This window comes from Salmo salar, chromosome 10, assembly GCF_965601325.2.
Source record: "Salmo salar chromosome 10, fSalSal1, whole genome shotgun sequence".
NCBI classification, from domain to species: Eukaryota; Metazoa; Chordata; class Actinopteri; order Salmoniformes; family Salmonidae; genus Salmo; species Salmo salar.
This window is the reverse complement of record NC_138300.1, coordinates 61,437,821-61,458,707: the sequence shown is the minus strand read 5'-3', so window position 1 is coordinate 61,458,707 and position 20,887 is coordinate 61,437,821. Positions and strand designations below refer to the sequence as shown.

Genomic DNA, 20,887 nt, shown 5'->3' with positions numbered 1-20,887 from the left:
CTGAATCCAATTGAGCACATCTGGGACATCATGTCTCGCTCCATCCACCAACGCCACGTTGCACCACAGACTGTCCAGGAGTTGGCGGATGCTTTAGTCCAGGTCTGGGAGGAGATCCCTCAGGAGACCATCCGCCACCTCATCAGGAGCATGCCCAGGCGTTGTAGGGAGGTCATACAGGCACGTGGAGGCCACACACACTACTGAGCCTCATTTTGACTTGTTTTAAGGACATTACATCAAAGTTGGATCAGCCTGTAGTGTGGTTTTCCACTTTAATTTTGAGTGTGATTCCAAATCCAGACCTCCATGTGTGGATAAATTGGATTTCCATTGATTATTTTTGTGTGATTTTGTTGTCAGCACATTCAACTATGTAAAGAAAAAAGTATTTAATAAGATTATTTCTTTCATTCAGATCTAGGATGTGTTGTTTAAGTGTTCCCTTTATTTTTTTGAGCAGTATATATACACACAAGGCCCTTTAACCCTATAAACCAAATATAGGGCCCTTTAATGCTATAAAGACTCCACAAGTGGTCTCCTGATGTAGTTTAAGTGTTGCTGAGGACTTATAACATTCAATATTAGTTGGTTTCTATTTTACATTTTTTTAAGTGTGATTTTGAGAGCAAAAACATGAAAACAAATGGGAAAAACAGAAAACTGGAAAAAAAACTAAATGGGAGAAAACAAAATCTTGGAAAAAACGAATTTTAGCTAAAATACAGACTTAATGAGGCCCTGTACACTTACACTCCACGCTCTTCTCTCTTTTCTCTCTCCGTCTTTATCCGTGTCTATCTCTGTCACTCTTCTCTCCTTTCTCTCTCCCTCTTTATCCGTCTATCTCTGTCTCTCTTTTCTCTCCCTCTTTATCCGTGTCTATCTCTGTCACTCTTCTCTCCTTCCTCTCTCCCTCTTTATCCGTCTATCTCTGTCTCTCTTTTCTCTCTCCCTCTTTATCCGTGTCTATCTCTGTCACTCTTCTCTCTTTTCTCTCTCCGTCTTTATCCGTGTCTATCTCTGTCACTCTTCTCTCTTTTCTCTCTCCCTCTTTATCCGTCTATCTCTGTCGCTCTTCTCTCTTTTCTGTCTCTCTTTTCTCTCTCCCTCTTTATCCGTCTATCTCTGTCTCTCTTTTCTCTCTCCCTCTTTATCTGTGTCTCTCTCTGTCACTCTTCTCTCCTTCCTCTCTCCCTCTTTATCCGTCTATCTCTGTCTCTCTTTTCTCTCTCCGTCTTTATCCGTGTCTATCTCTGTCACTCTTCTCTCCTTTCTCTCTCCCTCTTTATCCGTCTATCTCTGTCTCTCTTTTCTCTCTCCCTCTTTATCTGTGTCTATCTCTGTCACTCTTCTCTCCTTCCTCTCTCCCTCTTTATCCGTCTATCTCTGTTTCTCTTTTCTCTCTCCCTCTTTATCCGTGTCTATCTCTGTCACTCTTCTCTCTTTTCTCTCTCCGTCTTTATCTGTGTCTCTCTCTGTCACTCTTCTCTCTTTTCTCTCTGGAATGCCATGTGTGAACTCATGGGAACAGCCTTCCTAGAGTGATGTGTGTTTCCAGCTGTATCAGAACAGCGTAACAGTATCCCATCTGAAAACTGTGATCCTACAGTGATGTGTGTTTCCAGCTGTATCAGAACAGCGTAACAGTATCCCATCTGAAAACTGTGATCCTACACTGCCATCTACTGGAGATAGTTCATCGTCATCATCATCATCATCATCATCGCCTGGCTTTCCAAACGCGGTTCAGTAAGATCAGCATTATTCACTCTAACCAGCTCCTACATCAGATGGTATATACAGGTATGTCTCTGTTCATAATGTGGTCCAATCAAATACAACAATACAACTCAGCCCATATATCAACATTTTGTTCCAATAAATCTTAAAATGTAATCGGACATTGATCATTTGTGGTTATACTCTTAACTTCCTTTTTTTGTAAAACATTGGAGTAAGAATCCCCACAGGAAATGTGCAGTAGAGGAAAGAACACAGACCTGGTGTTGTAAATAAAGTATTTGCTTGTTGAGCCAACGCATTGATTGGTTCTTTCAAACATTAATTTTCTTCCTGGGGGGGCTGAGACCTCTTGTTGTTTTTGGATTTGAAAATCCAACAGTTGTACCAGGAGGGGGCGCTCAGAGGGTGTGAGGCTGTGCGTGTGGGTGTTTGAGGGAGAAAGGCATAGAGGAGAAACAACCAGTAAAAGCACAGTGCCCTTCATTATCAATACACATCCAAACATTCTTTCCAGAATCTAGGTGTTAGCCAGACTAAATAAGAGCACACCTCCTCAATCTATTGTCCTACACCTACATGGCATGCTTATAATGGGTGAATGCCATGGGTATACTCTGATCTGGAGAGTGAAATGATCCTAATCTATTTGATCTATAGGCATTGCCTTATTAATAGTGGAATCATGATGCTTATCTTGGGTCATGTTCATTAGGCACCAAATGATCCTAATCTATTTGATCTATAGGCATTGCCTTATAAATAGTGGAATCATGATGCTTGTCTTGGGTCATGTTCATTAGGCACCAATGGAACACATTTTATTTGAAATAGGAGTCACTACCTGGATTTGTCCAACAAGATATGCTAATCGTAGTTTTTGGGATGGAAATAGTCATTTCCAACATACTATGCTGATCCATTGGAGTGTGATAGATAACTAAAGAATATTTTATTTTAAACTCCATTGGTGCATGCACTGCATTATGCATTAAATATGTGCTTTTCACTGTCTATGGAAAATATAGCTTGGAATCTCATAAACTGTATGCAATTTTTGTCTTTCTTCATGGGTTCGTACAGGTGACTGTGTATCATAACCTTCCCAGACAAATTGCTAGAGTGTTTAGTAAATGTGTTGTGGGTTTGAATGAGGCTGAGTCAGTGTTGTGGAAGCTGGTCACGTGCAGGAACGCCATGCAATGAGTTATTATTTTGTGATTTTTGGTTTATGTAGAATATATGTATTTTCTATGTGAATGAATGTTCTTAAATCTTGTAGTTTTCTTTTAAGTTGAGAAGATTCTCAAAATGAGGGAGATGTCGTGGAAATATTGCAAGATTACGTTATAATGCTTGTATTGCATAATATGTTTATGTGATATACGTGTTTATTAGAATGTATTTCTAATAGACTCTAGTATTGGCAGTTGCATTTCTTCCCTCAGCTGGGGCTCAGTCACCTGGGGCCCAGAGAAGGGAAAGGTCAGACTTGTCTTTTACATGTCTCTGTTGCTATGCAGAATATCAGAAAGGGAAGAGGACAGGATGGAACATTTATCTTCATATGTGAATGTGTCTTTACCTATTCTTAAACCATGTGAAGGGATGGTGTGTGTCACACCCTGACCTGAGAGAGAGGGTTTGTTTCTCTATGTGGTTAGGTCAAGGTGTGGGGTGGGCATTCTATGTTTTGTATTTCTATGTGTTGGGGCCGAGTATGGTTCCTAACCAGAGGCAGCTGTCTATCGTTGTCTTTGATTAGGAACCATACTTAGGCAGCCCTTTTTTCCACCTGTGTTTGTGGGATCTTATTTTTGTACTGCTTTGTGTGCCTACAGAACGTGACGGTCGTATTTTCTTTGTTCATTACTTTTATCGTGTTCTGAGTAAATAAATCACAAGATGAACATATTCCACGCTGCACCTTGGTCGACTCCTTTTGACAATCGTTACAGCGTGATTAATGGGGAACCAATTACTTGTCTCCACAGTGTCTGTGTGCAAGTCACTCCCTCCTTTGGCATTGGGGGGAGGGGTATGGCAGTGTCTGGAACCATTGTATGTCCTCTCTGATGTTGCACTTATCCTGGGATAGTGTATGACCTAGAGACTCACTCCCCTCAGTGAGCTTGTCCAGGAGTGGGGTCAAGAGGGGGTTTACTTGAGATGGGAGTATCTAGAGTTGACAATTGATTTATGACATTGGATGAGATGGTGTTTTTGTGCTATGAAGTACCAGGAACGGGATTAGAACCTTATCATTAGGGATCAAACTGAACGATAATTTATAGCGAATGCTATCTGGCTATGGGATACTCCTTTCTCAAGTAAAAGTCTTTCTTTGTGAACTGTTCCTAAGATCTGTTGTTCGTCATGTAGGTTAGAGAGGGGTGTATCTTGGCTATTGAAAGATCTTTCTATTTTTGTGTTGTCACTTTCAACGGTTCGTTAGAAATGGCACATCATTGAAAGTCAAAGTGCTTTTGCTCTTATTATTAAATATGTAGTTTTAAGTATAACTGACTGGTGTGTGAAGTTTAACTCTCCTCATTTGGTAACGAAGAAATGATCTGATATCAGACATCCTCTTCAGCGTGAGGGAGCTGATATCAGACATCCTCTTCAGCGTGAGGGAGCTGATATCAGACATCCTCTTCAGCGTGAGGGAGCTGATATCAGACATCCTCTTCAGTGTGAGGGAGCTGATATCAGACATCCTCTTCAGTGTGAGGGAGCTGATATCAGACATCCTCTTGTTTGTTTGTTTGTACCAGTCTTTAGTCTTTAGACTGTTTGTTTGTTTGTACCAGTCTTTAGTCTTTAGACTGTTTGTTTGTTTGTACCAGTCTTTAGTCTTTAGACTGTTTGTTTGTTTGTACCAGTCTTTAGTCTTTAGACTGTTTGTTTGTTTGTACCAGTCTTTAGTCTTTAGACTGTTTGTTTGTTTGTACCAGTCTTTAGTCTTTAGACTGTTTGTTTGTTTGTACCAGTCTTTAGTCTTTAGACTGTTTGTTTGTTTGTTTGTACCAGTCTTTAGTCTTTAGACTTGTTTGTTTGTACCAGTCTTTAGTCTTTAGACTGTTTGTTTGTTTGTACCAGTCTTTAGACTGTTTGTTTGTTTGTACCAGTCTTTAGTCTATAGACTTGTTTGTTTGTTTGTTTGTTTGTTTGTACCAGTCTTTAGTCTTTAGACTGTTTGTTTTTAGGAGGACAGTGGGACCAACAGTGGGAGAAAACAAAAACAAAAGAACAACAACAAAAAAAGGTAAACAATGTTTTTGCTCACAACACTGTTGAGGGTCTCACTGACCTCATAGTGTAGAGCAGTGTCCCATCGTCTTTGAGTCGGAGAAGTTTGTTGGGTGTGGTCATGTTGTGGGCGATAGATTTCTTCCCGTTGAGGAAGAAGGTATCCGGGGTCCAGATGTTAGACGCCAGGAGGTTGTTTAACGGTAACATCTTCATGGGGCCTTGGAAACACAGACGTTCATCCTTCCAGCTCTGTCTGAAGAACACGTCTATGGTGTACTCCTGGATGTCAAGAGGTCAACGACGAGACGAGACAGGGGGTTCAGTTGGTATATGAACCCAAGAGGGAATCATTGGATGTAAAGTATGACATTAAGGGACAGTTTCTCAGAAAACAGATTAAGCCGAATCCTAAAATGTGATTTTATCTTTATTTAACGAGGCAAGTCAGTTAAGAACAAATTCTTATTTACAATGACGGTCTAGGAACAGTGGGTTAACTGCCTTGTTCAGGAGCAGAACGACAGATTTTTTACTTTGTCAGCTCAGGGATTTAATCTGGCAACCTTTCGGTTACTAGTCCAACGCTCTAACCACTAGGCTACCTGCCTCCCCCCTCTAACCACTAGGCTACCTGCCTTCCCCCTCTAACCACTAGGCTACCCGTCTCCCCCCTCTAACCACTAGGCTTCCTGCCTCCCCCCCTCTAACCACTAGGCTACCTGCCTCCCCCCTCTAACCACTAGGCTACCTGCCTCCCCCCTCTAACCACTAGGCTACCTGCCTTCCCCCTCTAACCACTAGGCTACCCGTCTCCCCCCTCTAACCACTAGGCTTCCTGCCTCCCCCCCTCTAACCACTAGGCTACCTGCCTCCCCCCTCTAACCACTAGGCTACCTGCCTCCCCCCTCTAACCACTAGGCTACCTGCCTCCCCCCTCTAACCACTAGGCTACCTGCCTCCCCCCTCTAACCACTAGGCTACCTGCCTCCCCCCTCTAACCACTAGGCTACCTGCCTCCCCCCTCTAACCACTAGGCTACCTGCCTCCTCCCCTCTAACCACTAGGCTACCTGCCTCCCCCCTCTAACCACTAGTCTACCTGCCTCCCCCCTCTAACCACTAGTCTACCTGCCTCCCCCCTCTAACCACTAGGCTACCTGCCTCTCCCCTCTAACCACTAGGCTACCCTGCCTCCCCCCCTCTAACCACTAGGCTACCTGCCTCCCTTCTCTAACCACTAGGCCACCTGCTGCCCCAAGATGCATGTTCATTGGAGATTCTCCATTGAGTTTGCTTGTTAGTCCTGGCCTAGACTTAATCTGTTGCTGGTAAACCGGCCCCAATACCTTAATACAGACTATTCGTAATTTAAAAAAAAAAAAAATACAAATCGTAATTTAAAAAAATAGATGAAATAAGTAAATGTTTATAAAAATTGATTCAATTTTTTTGTTTTTCCATTTTTTTTTTTAAACTTTCATTCAATAATACAATTATAAATAAAAGTAGCACGGGAATATGGAAGCTGTTACAGTTTCTTTTAGGATGAGAATTAATCAAGAAGAAGTCCTTACCATTTCAGTATCAGAAACGGGACCGAAGCTGGTCACAAATATGTTTGTCTTGATCTCGGTAACCTTCTCTGTAGAAAATAAAATAAATACAAATGTATTTTCCATAAGAGGATCTGAAAAGTTGATCTCAGTAACCTTCTTTGTATAAAATAAAATAAAATAAATACAAATGTATTTTCCATGAGAGGATCTGAAAAGTTGATCTCGGTCACCTTCTCTGTAGAAAATAGATCCCATCCAGAGAGGGTGGGAGTTGCTCAGAGAGGCACGTGGGAATACATGTTCCTTTATTTCACTGATCTTTCTCTTTTTCTATTCAAACAACATGGATTGACACACAATTCTGCGTTGAACCTTCAATAATTACATTTATTTTCCATAAGAGGATCTGAAAAGTTGGCCTCGGTCCTTTGAGAGCAAAGACCCTGGCATTTATGAAAGGAGTGATAGCGCTCTCTCTCTCTCTCCTCTCTCTCTCTTCCTCTCTCTCTCTCTCTCTCTCTTCCTCTTCCTCTCTCTTCCTCTCTCTCTCTCGCTCTCTCTCTTCCTCTTCCTCTCTCTTCCTCTCTCTCTCTCGCTCTCTCTCTCTCTCTTCCTCTCTCTCTCTCTCTCTCTGTCTCTGTCTCTCAAGGTCAGTCGCCCACTAGCTCCCCTAACCATTGCAATGAACATGTCTCTTCGTCAGAGACCTGTGTTTACCAGGGGCTATGAATATAGGCCCATCCCCCTCTATAATAGAGGACTAGCAGACTAACAAGGACATTATCACCTCTCTATGGTCTCTTACTAATGGTACAATATAATAGAGGACTAGCAGACTGACAAAGCTTTATTATCACCTGTCTATGGTCTCTTACTAATGGTACAATAGATACAGAGGTTATAGTGGAGGGAACATATGTCTGCTTCATTATATCATAAAACAATTATGATTCTTAACTTAACGAGGCCAGGAAACAATATGGAGAGAGAGTCAGTTTACATGTGGTATGTATGCAATCAGTTTACATGTCCATACAGTATGTATGCAATCAGTTTACATGTCCATACAGTATGTACTGTATGCAATCAGTTTACATGTCCATAAAGTATGTATGCAATCAGTTTACATGTGGTATGTATGCAATCAGTTTACATGTCCATACAGTTTGAACAGTATGCAACATGGTAAAGGTTTTAAGTGTGTGTCCTAAATGGCACCTATTCCCTACATAGTACACTACTATAGACCAGAGCCCTATTCCCTATATAGTGCAATACTATAGACCAGAGCCCTATTCCCTATATAGTGCAATACTATAGACCAGAGCCCTATTCCCTATATAGTGCACTACTATAGACCAGAGCCCTATTCCCTATATAGTGCACTACTATAGACCAGAGCCCTATTCCCTATATAGTGCACTACTATAGACCAGAGCCCTATTCCCTATATAGTGCACTACTATAGACCAGAGCCCTATTCCCTATATAGTGGTACTACTATAGACCAGAGCCCTATTCCCTATATAGTGGTACTACTATAGACCAGAGCCCTATTCCCTATATAGTACACTACTATAGACCAGAGCCCTATTCCCTATATAGTACACTACTATAGACCAGAGCCCTATTCCCTATATAGTGCACTACTATAGACCAGGGCCTTATTCCCAATATAGTGCACTACTATAGACCAGAGCCCTATTCCCTATATAGTGGTACTACTATAGACCACAGCCCTATTCCCTATATAGTGCAATACTATAGACCAGAGCCCTATTCCCTATATAGTGGTACTACTATAGACCAGAGCCCTATTCCCTATATAGTGCCATTTGGGAGACATTGAGGGGTGGATGGGTCCCTACCTCCTAGTCCAGGACGTAGCCTGTTGTCATAGCCGTCCAGCAGTCTGTCCAGTATTCGGGTAAAGATGGTGATGTTGTCATTTAGCTCCGCCTCTTTTAGGGGTTCTGTAGGGGTTCCTGCTGGGGTCTGGGAAAGGCTGCAGGGGGAACGGGACAGTTACTGACTAGTTAACTGGTTACCAGGCTGCAGGGGGAACGGGACAGTTACTGACTAGTTGACTGGTTACCAGGCTGCAGGGGGAACGGGACAGTTACTGACTAGTTGACTGGTTACCAGGCTGCAAGGGGAACGGGAGAGTTACTGACTAGTTGACAAGTTACCAGGCTGCAGGGGGAAAGGGACAGTTACTGACTAGTTGACTGGTTACCAGGCTGCAGGGGGAACAGGACAGTTACTGACTAGTTGACTGGTTACCAGTCTGCAGGGGGAACAGGACAGTTACTGACTAGTTGACTGGTTACCAGAATGCAGGGGAAACAGGACAGTACAGTTACTGACTAGTTGAATGGTTACCAGGCTGCAGGGGGAACAGGACAGTACAGTTACTGACTAGTTGACTGGTTACCAGGCTGCAGGGGGAACAGGACAGGACGGTTACTGACTAGTTGACTGGTTACCAGGCTGCAGGGGGAAACAGGGACAGGTTACTGACTAGTTGACTGGTTACCAGGCTGCAGGGGGAACAGGACAGTTACTGACTAGTTGACTGGTTACCAGGCTGCAGGGGGAACAGGACAGTTACTGACTAGTTGACTGGTTACCAGGCAGCAGGGGGAACAGGACAGTTACTGACTAGTTGACTGGTTACCAGGCTGCAGGGGGAACAGGACAGTACAGTTACTGACTAGTTGACTGGTTACCAGGCTGCAGGGGGAACAGGACAGTTATTGACTAGTTGACTGGTTACCAGGCTGCAGGGGGAACAGGACAGTAGAGTTACTGACTAGTTGACTGGTTACCAGGCTGCAGGGGGAACGGGACAGTTACTGACTAGTTGACTGGTTACCAGGCTGCAGGGGGAACAGTACAGTTACTGACTAGTTGACTGGTTACCAGGCTGCAGGGGGAACAGTACAGTTACTGACTAGTTGACTGGTTACCAGGCTGCAGGGGGAACAGGACAGTACGGTTACTGACTAGTTGACTGGTTACCAGGCTGCAGGGGGAACAGGACAGGACGGTCACTGACTAGTTGACTGGTTACCAGGCTGCAGGGGGAACGGGACAGTTACTGACTAGTTGACTGGTTACCAGGCTGCAAGGGGAACGGGACAGTTACTGACTAGTTGACAAGTTACCAGGCTGCAGGGGGAAAGGGACAGTTACTGACTAGTTGACTGGTTACCAGGCTGCAGGGGGAACAGGACAGTTACTGACTAGTTGACTGGTTACCAGTCTGCAGGGGGAACAGGACAGTTACTGACTAGTTGACTGGTTACCAGAATGCAGGGGGAACAGGACAGTACAGTTACTGACTAGTTGAATGGTTACCAGGCTGCAGGGGGAACAGGACAGTACAGTTACTGACTAGTTGATTGGTTACCAGGCTGCAGGGGGAACAGGACAGTACAGTTTCTGACTAGTAAACTGGTTACCAGGCTGCAGGGGGAACAGGACAGTTACTGACTAGTTGACTGGTTACCAGTCTGCAGGGGGAACAGGACAGTACAGTTACTGACTAGTTGACTGGTTACCAGGCTGCAGGGGGAACAGGACAGTTACTGACTAGTTGACTGGTTACCAGGCTAGCAGGGGGAACAGGACAGTTACTGACTAGTTGACTGGTTACCAGGCTGCAGGGGGAACAGGACAGTACAGTTACTGACTAGTTGACTGGTTACCAGGCTGCAGGGGGAACAGGACAGTTACTGACTAGTTGACTGGTTACCAGGCTGCAGGGGGAACAGGACAGTAGAGTTACTGACTAGTTGACTGGTTACCAGGCTGCAGGGGGAACAGGCGTACAGTTTCTGACTAGTAAACTGGTTACCAGGCTGCAGGGGGAACAGGACAGTTACTGACTAGTTGACTGGTTACCAGGCTGCAGGGGGAACAGGACAGTTACTGACAAGTTGACTGTTTACCAGGCTGCAGGGGGAACAGGACAGTCGTACTGACTAGTTGACTGGTTACCAGTCTGCAGGGGGATCAGGACAGTTACTGACTAGTTGACTGGTTACCAGGCTGCAGGGGGAACAGGACAGTACAGTTACTGACTAGTTGACTGGTTACCAGGCTGCAAGGGGAACAGGACAGTACTGACTAGTTGACTGGTTACCAGGCTGCAGGGGGAACAGGACAGTCGGTACTGTCTAGTTGACTGGTTACCAGTCTGCAGGGGGAACAGGACAGTGGTACTGAATAGTTGACTGGTTACCAGGCTGCAGGGGGAACAGGACAGTACAGTTACTGACTAGTTGACTGGTTACCAGGCTGCAGGGGGAACAGGACAGTACAGTTACTGACTAGTTGACTGGTTACCAGGCTGCAGGGGGAACAGGACAGTTACTGACTAGTTGACTGGTTACCAGGCTGCAGGGGGAACAGGACAGTCGGTACTGACAAGTTGACTGTTTACCAGCCTGCAGGGGGAACAGGACAGTTACTGACTAGTTGACTGGTTACCAGGCTGCAGGGGGAACAGGACAGTACAGTTACTGACTAGTTGACTGGTTACCAGGCTGCAGGGGGAACAGGACAGTTTCTGACTAGTAAACTGGTTACCAGGCTGCAGGGGGAACAGGACAGTTACTGACTAGTTGACTGGTTACCAGTCTGCAGGGGGAACAGGAGAGTACAGTTACTGACTAGTTGACTGGTTACCAGGCTGCAGGGGGAACAGGACAGTACAGTTACTGACTAGTTGACTGGTTACCAGGCTGCAGGGAGAACAGGACAGTACAGTTACTGACTAGTTGACTGGTTAGCAGGCTGCAGGGGGAACAGGACAGTACAGTTACTGACTAGTTGACTGGTTACCAGGCTGCAGGGGGAACAGGACAGTACAGTTACTGACTAGTTGACTGGTTACCAGGCTGCAGGGGGAACAGCACAGGACGGTTACTGACTAGTTGACTGGTTACCAGGCTGCAGGGGGAACAGCACAGGACGGTTACTGACTAGTTGACTGGTTACCAGGCTGCAGGGGGAACAGGACAGTTACTGACTAGTTGACTGGTTACCAGGCTGCAGGGGGAACAGGACAGTTACTGACTAGTTGACTGGTTACCAGGCAGCAGGGGGAACAGGACAGTTACTGACTAGTTGACTGGTTACCAGGCTGCAGGGGGAACAGGACAGTACAGTTACTGACTAGTTGACTGGTTACCAGGCTGCAGGGGGAACAGGACAGTTACTGACTAGTTGACTGGTTACCAGGCTGCAGGGGGAACAGGACAGTAGAGTTACTGACTAGTTGACTGGTTACCAGGCTGCAGGGGGAACAGGACAGTTACTGACTAGTTGACTGGTTACCAGGCTGCAGGGGGAACAGGACAGTTACTGACTAGTTGACTGGTTACCAGGCTGCAGGGGGAACAGGACAGTTACTGACTAGTTGACTGGTTACCAGGCAGCAGGGGGAACAGGACAGTACAGTTACTGACTAGTTGACTGGTTACCAGGCTGCAGGGGGAACAGGACAGTTACTGACTAGTTGACTGGTTACCAGGCTGCAGGGGGAACAGGACAGTAGAGTTACTGACTAGTTGACTGGTTACCAGGCTGCAGGGGGAACGGGACAGTTACTGACTAGTTGACTGGTTACCAGGCTGCAGGGGGAACAGGACAGTAGAGTTACTGACTAGTTGACTGGTTAACAGGCTGCAGGGGGAACGGGACAGTTACTGACTAGTTGACTGTTTACCAGGCTGCAGGGGGAACAGGACAGTACGGTTACTGACTAGTTGACTGGTTACCAGGCTGCTGGAGGAACAGGACAGGACGGTTACTGACTAGTTGACTGGTTACCAGGCTGCAGGGGGAACGGAAGAGTTACTGACTAGTTGACTGGTTACCAGGCTGCAGGGGGAACAGGACAGTTACTGACTAGTTGACTGGTTACCAGTCTGCAGGGGGAACAGGACAGTTACTGACTAGTTGACTGGTTACCAGGCTGCAGGGGGAACAGGACAGTACAGTTACTGACTAGTTGACTGGTTAGCAGGCTGCAGGGGGAACAGGACAGTACAGTTACTGACTAGTTGACTGGTTACCAGGCTGCAGGGGGAACAGGACAGTACAGTTACTGACTAGTTGACTGGTTAGCAGGCTGCAGGGGGAACAGGACAGTACAGTTACTGACTAGTTGACTGGTTACCAGGCTGCAGGGGGAACAGGACAGTTACTGACTAGTTGACTGGTTACCAGGCTGCAGGGGGAACAGGACAGTTACTGACAAGTTGACTGGTTACCAGGCTGCAGGGGGAACAGGACAGTTACTGACTAGTTGACTGGTTACCAGTCTGCAGGGGGAACAGGACAGTTACTGACTAGTTGACTGGTTACCAGGCTGCAGGGGGAACAGGACAGTACAGTTACTGACTAGCTGACTGGTTACCAGGCTGCAGGGGGAACAGGACAGTACAGTTACTGACTAGTTGACTGGTTACCAGGCTGCAGGGGGAACAGGAAAGTTACTGACAAGTTGACTGTTTACCAGGCTGCAGGGGGAACAGGACAGTTACTGACTAGTTGACTGGTTACCAGGCTGCAGGGGGAACAGGACAGTACAGTTACTGACTAGTTGACTGGTTACCAGGCTGCAGGGGGAACAGGAAAGTTACTGACAAGTTGACTGTTTACCAGGCTGCAGGGGGAACAGGACAGTTACTGACTAGTTGACTGGTTACCAGGCTGCAGGGGGAACAGGACAGTTACTGACTAGTTGACTGGTTACCAGGCTGCAGGGGGAACAGGAAAGTTACTGACAAGTTGACTGTTTACCAGGCTGCAGGGGGAACAGGACAGTTACTGACTAGTTGACTGGTTACCAGGCTGCAGGGGGAACAGGACAGTACAGTTACTGACTAGTTGACTGGTTACCAGGCTGCAGGGGGAACAGGACAGTTACTGACAAGTTGACTGTTTACCAGGCTGCAGGGGGAACAGGACAGTTACTGACTAGTGTACTGGTTACCAGTCTGCAGGGGGAACAGGACAGTTACTGACTAGTTGACTGGTTACCAGGCTGCAGGGGGAACAGGACAGTACAGTTACTGACTAGTTGATTGGTTACCAGGCTGCAGGGGGAACAGGACAGTTACTGACTAGTTGACTGGTTACCAGGCTGTAGGGGGAACAGGACAGTTACTGACAAGTTGACTGTTTACCAGGCTGCAGGGGGAACAGGACAGTTACTGACTAGTGTACTGGTTACCAGTCTGCAGGGGGAACAGGACAGTTACTGACTAGTTGACTGGTTACCAGGCTGCAGGGGGAACAGGACAGTACAGTTACTGACTAGTTGACTGGTTACCAGGCTGCAGGGGGAACAGGACAGTTACTGACTAGTTGACTGGTTACCAGGCTACAGGGGGAACAGGACAGTTACTGACTAGTTGACTGGTAACCAGTCTGCAGGGGGAACAGGACAGTTACTGACTAGTTGACTGGTTACCAGGCTGCAGGGGAACAGGACAGTACAGTTACTGACTAGTTGACTGGTTACCAGGCGGCAGGGGGAACAGGACAGTACAGTTACTGACTAGTTGACTGGTTACCAGGCTGCAGGGGGAACAGGACAGTACAGTTACTGACTAATTGATTGGTTACCAAGCTGCAGGGGGAACAGGACAGTACAGTTTCTGACTAGTAAACTGGTTACCAGGCTGCAGGGGGAACAGGACAGTTACTGACTAGTTGACTGGTTACCAGTCTGCAGGGGGAACAGGACAGTACAGTTACTGACTAGTTGACTGGTTACCAGGCTGCAGGGGGAACAGGACAGTTACTGACTAGTTGACTGGTTACCAGGCTGCAGGGGGAACAGGACAGTACAGTTACTGACTAGTTGATTGGTTACCAGGCTGCAGGGGGAACAGGACAGTACAGTTTCTGACTAGTAAACTGGTTACCAGGCTGCAGGGGGAACAGGACAGTTACTGACTAGTTGACTGGTTACCAGGCTGCAGGGGGAACAGGACAGTTACTGACAAGTTGACTGTTTACCAGGCTGCAGGGGGAACAGGACAGTTACTGACTAGTTGACTGGTTACCAGTCTGCAGGGGGAACAGGACAGTTACTGACTAGTTGACTGGTTACCAGGCTGCAGGGGGAACAGGACAGTACAGTTACTGACTAGTTGACTGGTTACCAGGCTGCAGGGGGAACAGGACAGTACTGACTAGTTGACTGGTTACCAGGCTGCAGGGGGAACAGGACAGTTACTGACTAGTTGACTGGTTACCAGGCTGCAGGGGGAACAGGACAGTTACTGACAAGTTGACTGTTTACCAGGCTGCAGGGGGAACAGGACATTACAGTTACTGACTAGTTGACTGGTTACCAGGCTGCAGGGGGAACAGGACAGGACAGTTACTGACTAGTTGACTGGTTACCAGGCTGCAGGGGGAACGGGACAGTTACTGACTAGTTGACTGGTTACCAGGCTGCAGGGGGAACAGGACACTACAGTTACTGACTAGTTGACTGGTTACCAGGCTGCAGGGGGAACAGGACAGTTACTGACTAGTTGACTGGTTACCAGGCTGCAGGGGGAACAGGACAATACAGTTACTGTCTAGTTGACTGGTTACCAGGCTGCAGGGGGAACAGGACAGTTACTGACTAGTTGACTGGTTACCAGGCTGCAGGGGGAACAGGACAGTACAGTTACTGACTAGTTGATTGGTTACCAGGCTGCAGGGGGAACAGGACAGTACAGTTTCTGACTAGTAAACTGGTAACCAGGCTGCAGGGGGAACAGGACAGTTACTGACTAGTTGACTGGTTACCAGTCTGCAGGGGGAACAGGACAGTACAGTTACTGACTAGTTGACTGGTTACCAGGCTGCAGGGGGAACAGGACAGTTACTGACTAGTTGACTGGTTACCAGGCTACAGGGGGAACAGGACAGTTACTGACTAGTTGACTGGTTACCAGGCTGCAGGGGGAACAGGACAGTACAGTTACTGACTAGTTGACTGGTTACCAGGCTGCAGGGGGAACAGGACAGTACAGTTACTGACTAGTTGACTGGTTACCAGGCTGCAGGGGGAACAGGACAGTTACTGACTAGTTGACTGGTTACCAGGCTGCAGGGGGAACAGGACAGTACAGTTACTGACTAGTTGATTGGTTACCAGGCTGCAGGTGGAACAGTACAGTACAGTTTCTGACTAGTAAACTGGTTACCAGGCTGCAGGGGGAACGGGACAGTTACTGACTAGTTGACTGTTTACCAGGCTGCAGGGGGAACAGGACAGTTACTGACTAGTTGACTGGTTACCAGGCTGCAGGGGGAACAGGACAGTTACTGACAAGTTGACTGTTTACCAGGCTGCAGGGGGAACAGGACAGTTACTGACTAGTGTACTGGTTACCAGTCTGCAGGGGGAACAGGACAGTTACTGACTAGTTGACTGGTTACCAGGCTGCAGGGGGAACAGGACAGTACAGTTACTGACTAGTTGACTGGTTACCAGGCTGCAAGGGGAACAGGACAGTACAGTTACTGACTAGTTGACTGGTTACCAGGCTGCAGGGGGAACAGGACAGTTACTGACTAGTTGACTGGTTACCAGGCTACAGGGGGAACAGGACAGTTACTGACTAGTTGACTGGTAACCAGTCTGCAGGGGGAACAGGACAGTTACTGACTAGTTGACTGGTTACCAGGCTGCAGGGGGAACAGGACAGTACAGTTACTGACTAGTTGACTGGTTACCAGGCGGCAGGGGGAACAGGACAGTACAGTTACTGACTAGTTGACTGGTTACCAGGCTGCAGGGGGAACAGGACAGTACAGTTTCTGACTAGTAAACTGGTTACCAGGCTGCAGTTGGAACAGGACAGTTACTGACTAGTTGACTGGTTACCAGTCTGCAGGGGGAACAGGACAGTACAGTTACTGACTAGTTGACTGGTTACCAGGCTGCAGGGGGAACAGGACAGTTACTGACTAGTTGACTGGTTACCAGGCTACAGGGGGAACAGGACAGTTACTGACTAGTTGACTGGTTACCAGGCTGCAGGGGGAACAGGACAGTACAGTTACTGACTAGTTGACTGGTTACCAGGCTGCAGGGGGAACAGGACAGTTACTGACTAGTTGACTGGTTACCAGGCTGCAGGAGGAACAGGACAGTACAGTTACTGACTAGTTGATTGGTTACCAGGCTGCAGGGGGAACAGGACAGTACAGTTTCTGACTAGTAAACTGGTTACCAGGCTGCAGGGGGAACAGGACAGTTACTGACTAGTTGACTGGTTACCAGTCTGCAGGGGGAACAGGACAGTACAGTTAATGACTAGTTGATTGGTTACCAGGCTGCAGGGGGAACAGGACAGTACAGTTTCTGACTAGTAAACTGGTAACCAGGCTGCAGGGGGAACAGGACAGTTACTGACTAGTTGACTGGTTACCAGTCTGCAGGGGGAACAGGACAGTACAGTTACTGACTAGTTGACTGGTTACCAGGCTGCAGGGGGAACAGGACAGTTACTGACTAGTTGACTGGTTACCAGGCTACAGGGGGAACAGGACAGTTACTGACTAGTTGACTGGTTACCAGGCTGCAGGGGGAACAGGACAGTACAGTTACTGACTAGTTGACTGGTTACCAGGCTGCAGGGGGAACAGGACAGTACAGTTACTGACTAGTTGATTGGTTACCAGGCTGCAGGGGGAACAGTACAGTACAGTTTCTGACTAGTAAACTGGTTACCAGGCTGCAGGGGGAACGGGACAGTTACTGACTAGTTGACTGTTTACCAGGCTGCAGGGGGAACAGGACAGTTACTGACTAGTTGACTGGTTACCAGGCTGTAGGGGGAACAGGACAGTTACTGACAAGTTGACTGTTTACCAGGCTGCAGGGGGAACAGGACAGTTACTGACTAGTGTACTGGTTACCAGTCTGCAGGGGGAACAGGACAGTTACTGACTAGTTGACTGGTTACCAGGCTGCAGGGGGAACAGGACAGTACAGTTACTGACTAGTTGACTGGTTACCAGGCTGCAGGGGGAACAGGACAGTTACTGACTAGTTGACTGGTTACCAGGCTACAGGGGGAACAGGACAGTTACTGACTAGTTGACTGGTAACCAGTCTGCAGGGGGAACAGGACAGTTACTGACTAGTTGACTGGTTACCAGGCTGCAGGGGGAACAGGACAGTACAGTTACTGACTAGTTGACTGGTTACCAGGCGGCAGGGGGAACAGGACAGTACAGTTACTGACTAGTTGACTGGTTACCAGGCTGCAGGGGGAACAGGACAGTACAGTTACTGACTAGTTGATTGGTTACCAGGCTGCAGGGGGAACAGGACAGTACAGTTTCTGACTAGTAAACTGGTTACCAGGCTGCAGGGGGAACAGGACAGTTACTGACTAGTTGACTGGTTACCAGGCTGCAGGGGGAACAGGACAGTTACTGACAAGTTGACTGTTTACCAGGCTGCAGGGGGAACAGGACAGTTACTGACTAGTTGACTGGTTACCAGTCTGCAGGGGGAACAGGACAGTTACTGACTAGTTGACTGGTTACCAGGCTGCAGGGGGAACAGGACAGTACAGTTACTGACTAGTTGACTGGTTACCAGGCTGCAGGGGGAACAGGACAGTACTGACTAGTTGACTGGTTACCAGGCTGCAGGGGGAACAGGACAGTTACTGACTAGTTGACTGGTTACCAGGCTGCAGGGGGAACAGGACAGTTACTGACAAGTTGACTGTTTACCAGGCTGCAGGGGGAACAGGACATTACAGTTACTGACTAGTTGACTGGTTACCAGGCTGCAGGGGGAACAGGACAGGACAGTTACTGACTAGTTGACTGGTTACCAGGCTGCAGGGGGAACGGGACAGTTACTGACTAGTTGACTGGTTACCAGGCTGCAGGGGGAACAGGACACTACAGTTACTGACTAGTTGACTGGTTACCAGGCTGCAGGGGGAACAGGACAGTTACTGACTAGTTGACTGGTTACCAGGCTGCAGGGGGAACAGGACAATACAGTTACTGTCTAGTTGACTGGTTACCAGGCTGCAGGGGGAACAGGACAGTTACTGACTAGTTGACTGGTTACCAGGCTGCAGGGGGAACAGGACAGTACAGTTACTGACTAGTTGATTGGTTACCAGGCTGCAGGGGGAACAGGACAGTACAGTTTCTGACTAGTAAACTGGTAACCAGGCTGCAGGGGGAACAGGACAGTTACTGACTAGTTGACTGGTTACCAGTCTGCAGGGGGAACAGGACAGTACAGTTACTGACTAGTTGACTGGTTACCAGGCTGCAGGGGGAACAGGACAGTTACTGACTAGTTGACTGGTTACCAGGCTACAGGGGGAACAGGACAGTTACTGACTAGTTGACTGGTTACCAGGCTGCAGGGGGAACAGGACAGTACAGTTACTGACTAGTTGACTGGTTACCAGGCTGCAGGGGGAACAGGACAGTACAGTTACTGACTAGTTGACTGGTTACCAGGCTGCAGGGGGAACAGGACAGTTACTGACTAGTTGACTGGTTACCAGGCTGCAGGGGGAACAGGACAGTACAGTTACTGACTAGTTGATTGGTTACCAGGCTGCAGGTGGAACAGTACAGTACAGTTTCTGACTAGTAAACTGGTTACCAGGCTGCAGGGGGAACGGGACAGTTACTGACTAGTTGACTGTTTACCAGGCTGCAGGGGGAACAGGACAGTTACTGACTAGTTGACTGGTTACCAGGCTGCAGGGGGAACAGGACAGTTACTGACAAGTTGACTGTTTACCAGGCTGCAGGGGGAACAGGACAGTTACTGACTAGTGTACTGGTTACCAGTCTGCAGGGGGAACAGGACAGTTACTGACTAGTTGACTGGTTACCAGGCTGCAGGGGGAACAGGACAGTACAGTTACTGACTAGTTGACTGGTTACCAGGCTGCAAGGGGAACAGGACAGTACAGTTACTGACTAGTTGACTGGTTACCAGGCTGCAGGGGGAACAGGACAGTTACTGACTAGTTGACTGGTTACCAGGCTACAGGGGGAACAGGACAGTTACTGACTAGTTGACTGGTTACCAGGCTGCAGGGGGAACAGGACAGTACTGACTAGTTGACTGGTTACCAGGCTGCAGGGGGAACAGGACAGTTACTGACTAGTTGACTGGTTACCAGGCTGCAGGGGGAACAGGACAGTTACTGACAAGTTGACTGTTTACCAGGCTGCAGGGGGAACAGGACATTACAGTTACTGACTAGTTGACTGGTTACCAGGCTGCAGGGGGAACAGGACAGGACAGTTACTGACTAGTTGACTGGTTACCAGGCTGCAGGGGGAACGGGACAGTTACTGACTAGTTGACTGGTTACCAGGCTGCAGGGGGAACAGGACACTACAGTTACTGACTAGTTGACTGGTTACCAGGCTGCAGGGGGAACAGGACAGTTACTGACTAGTTGACTGGTTACCAGGCTGCAAGGGGAACAGGACAGTACAGTTACTGACTAGTTGACTGGTTACCAGGCTGCAGGGGGAACAGGACAGTTACTGACTAGTTGACTGGTTACCAGGCTACAGGGGGAACAGGACAGTTACTGACTAGTTGACTGGTAACCAGTCTGCAGGGGGAACAGGACAGTTACTGACTAGTTGACTGGTTACCAGGCTGCAGGGGGAACAGGACAGTACAGTTACTGACTAGTTGACTGGTTACCAGGCGGCAGGGGGAACAGGACAGTACAGTTACTGACTAGTTGACTGGTTACCAGGCTGCAGGGGGAACAGGACAGTACAGTTTCTGACTAGTAAACTGGTTACCAGGCTGCAGTTGGAACAGGACAGTTACTGACTAGTTGACTGGTTACCAGTCTGCAGGGGGAACAGGACAGTACAGTTACTGACTAGTTGACTGGTTACCAGGCTGCAGGGGGAACAGGACAGTTACTGACTAGTTGACTGGTTACCAGGCTACAGGGGGAACAGGACAGTTACTGACTAGTTGACTGGTTACCAGGCTGCAGGGGGAACAGGACAGTACAGTTACTGACTAGTTGACTGGTTACCAGGCTGCAGGGGGAACAGGACAGTTACTGACTAGTTGACTGGTTACCAGGCTGCAGGAGGAACAGGACAGTACAGTTACTGACTAGTTGATTGGTTACCAGGCTGCAGGGGGAACAGGACAGTACAGTTTCTGACTAGTAAACTGGTTACCAGGCTGCAGGGGGAACAGGACAGTTACTGACTAGTTGACTGGTTACCAGTCTGCAGGGGGAACAGGACAGTACAGTTAATGACTAGTTG

At 47.8% G+C, this 20,887-nt stretch overlaps 1 protein-coding gene across 2 annotated transcripts in view; it reads right to left on the bottom strand.

The window, feature by feature from the left end:
• The window catches only part of LOC106560669 (gamma-aminobutyric acid receptor subunit alpha-5), a 163,719-nt gene that overhangs the window by 9,743 nt on the left and 133,089 nt on the right, over positions 1–20,887 (bottom strand). The window contains exons 3-5 of one of the 2 annotated variants that reach the window (XM_045688002.2): positions 8,425–8,561; positions 6,575–6,642; positions 5,060–5,280 (exon numbers count right to left, since the gene is read on the bottom strand). In XM_045688002.2, the coding sequence (XP_045543958.1) occupies positions 5,060–5,280; positions 6,575–6,642; positions 8,425–8,561 (426 nt within the window). The remainder of the gene's footprint in view (positions 1–5,059; positions 5,281–6,574; positions 6,643–8,424; positions 8,562–20,887) is intronic. The other variant, XM_045688003.2, reaches the window with a different exon arrangement.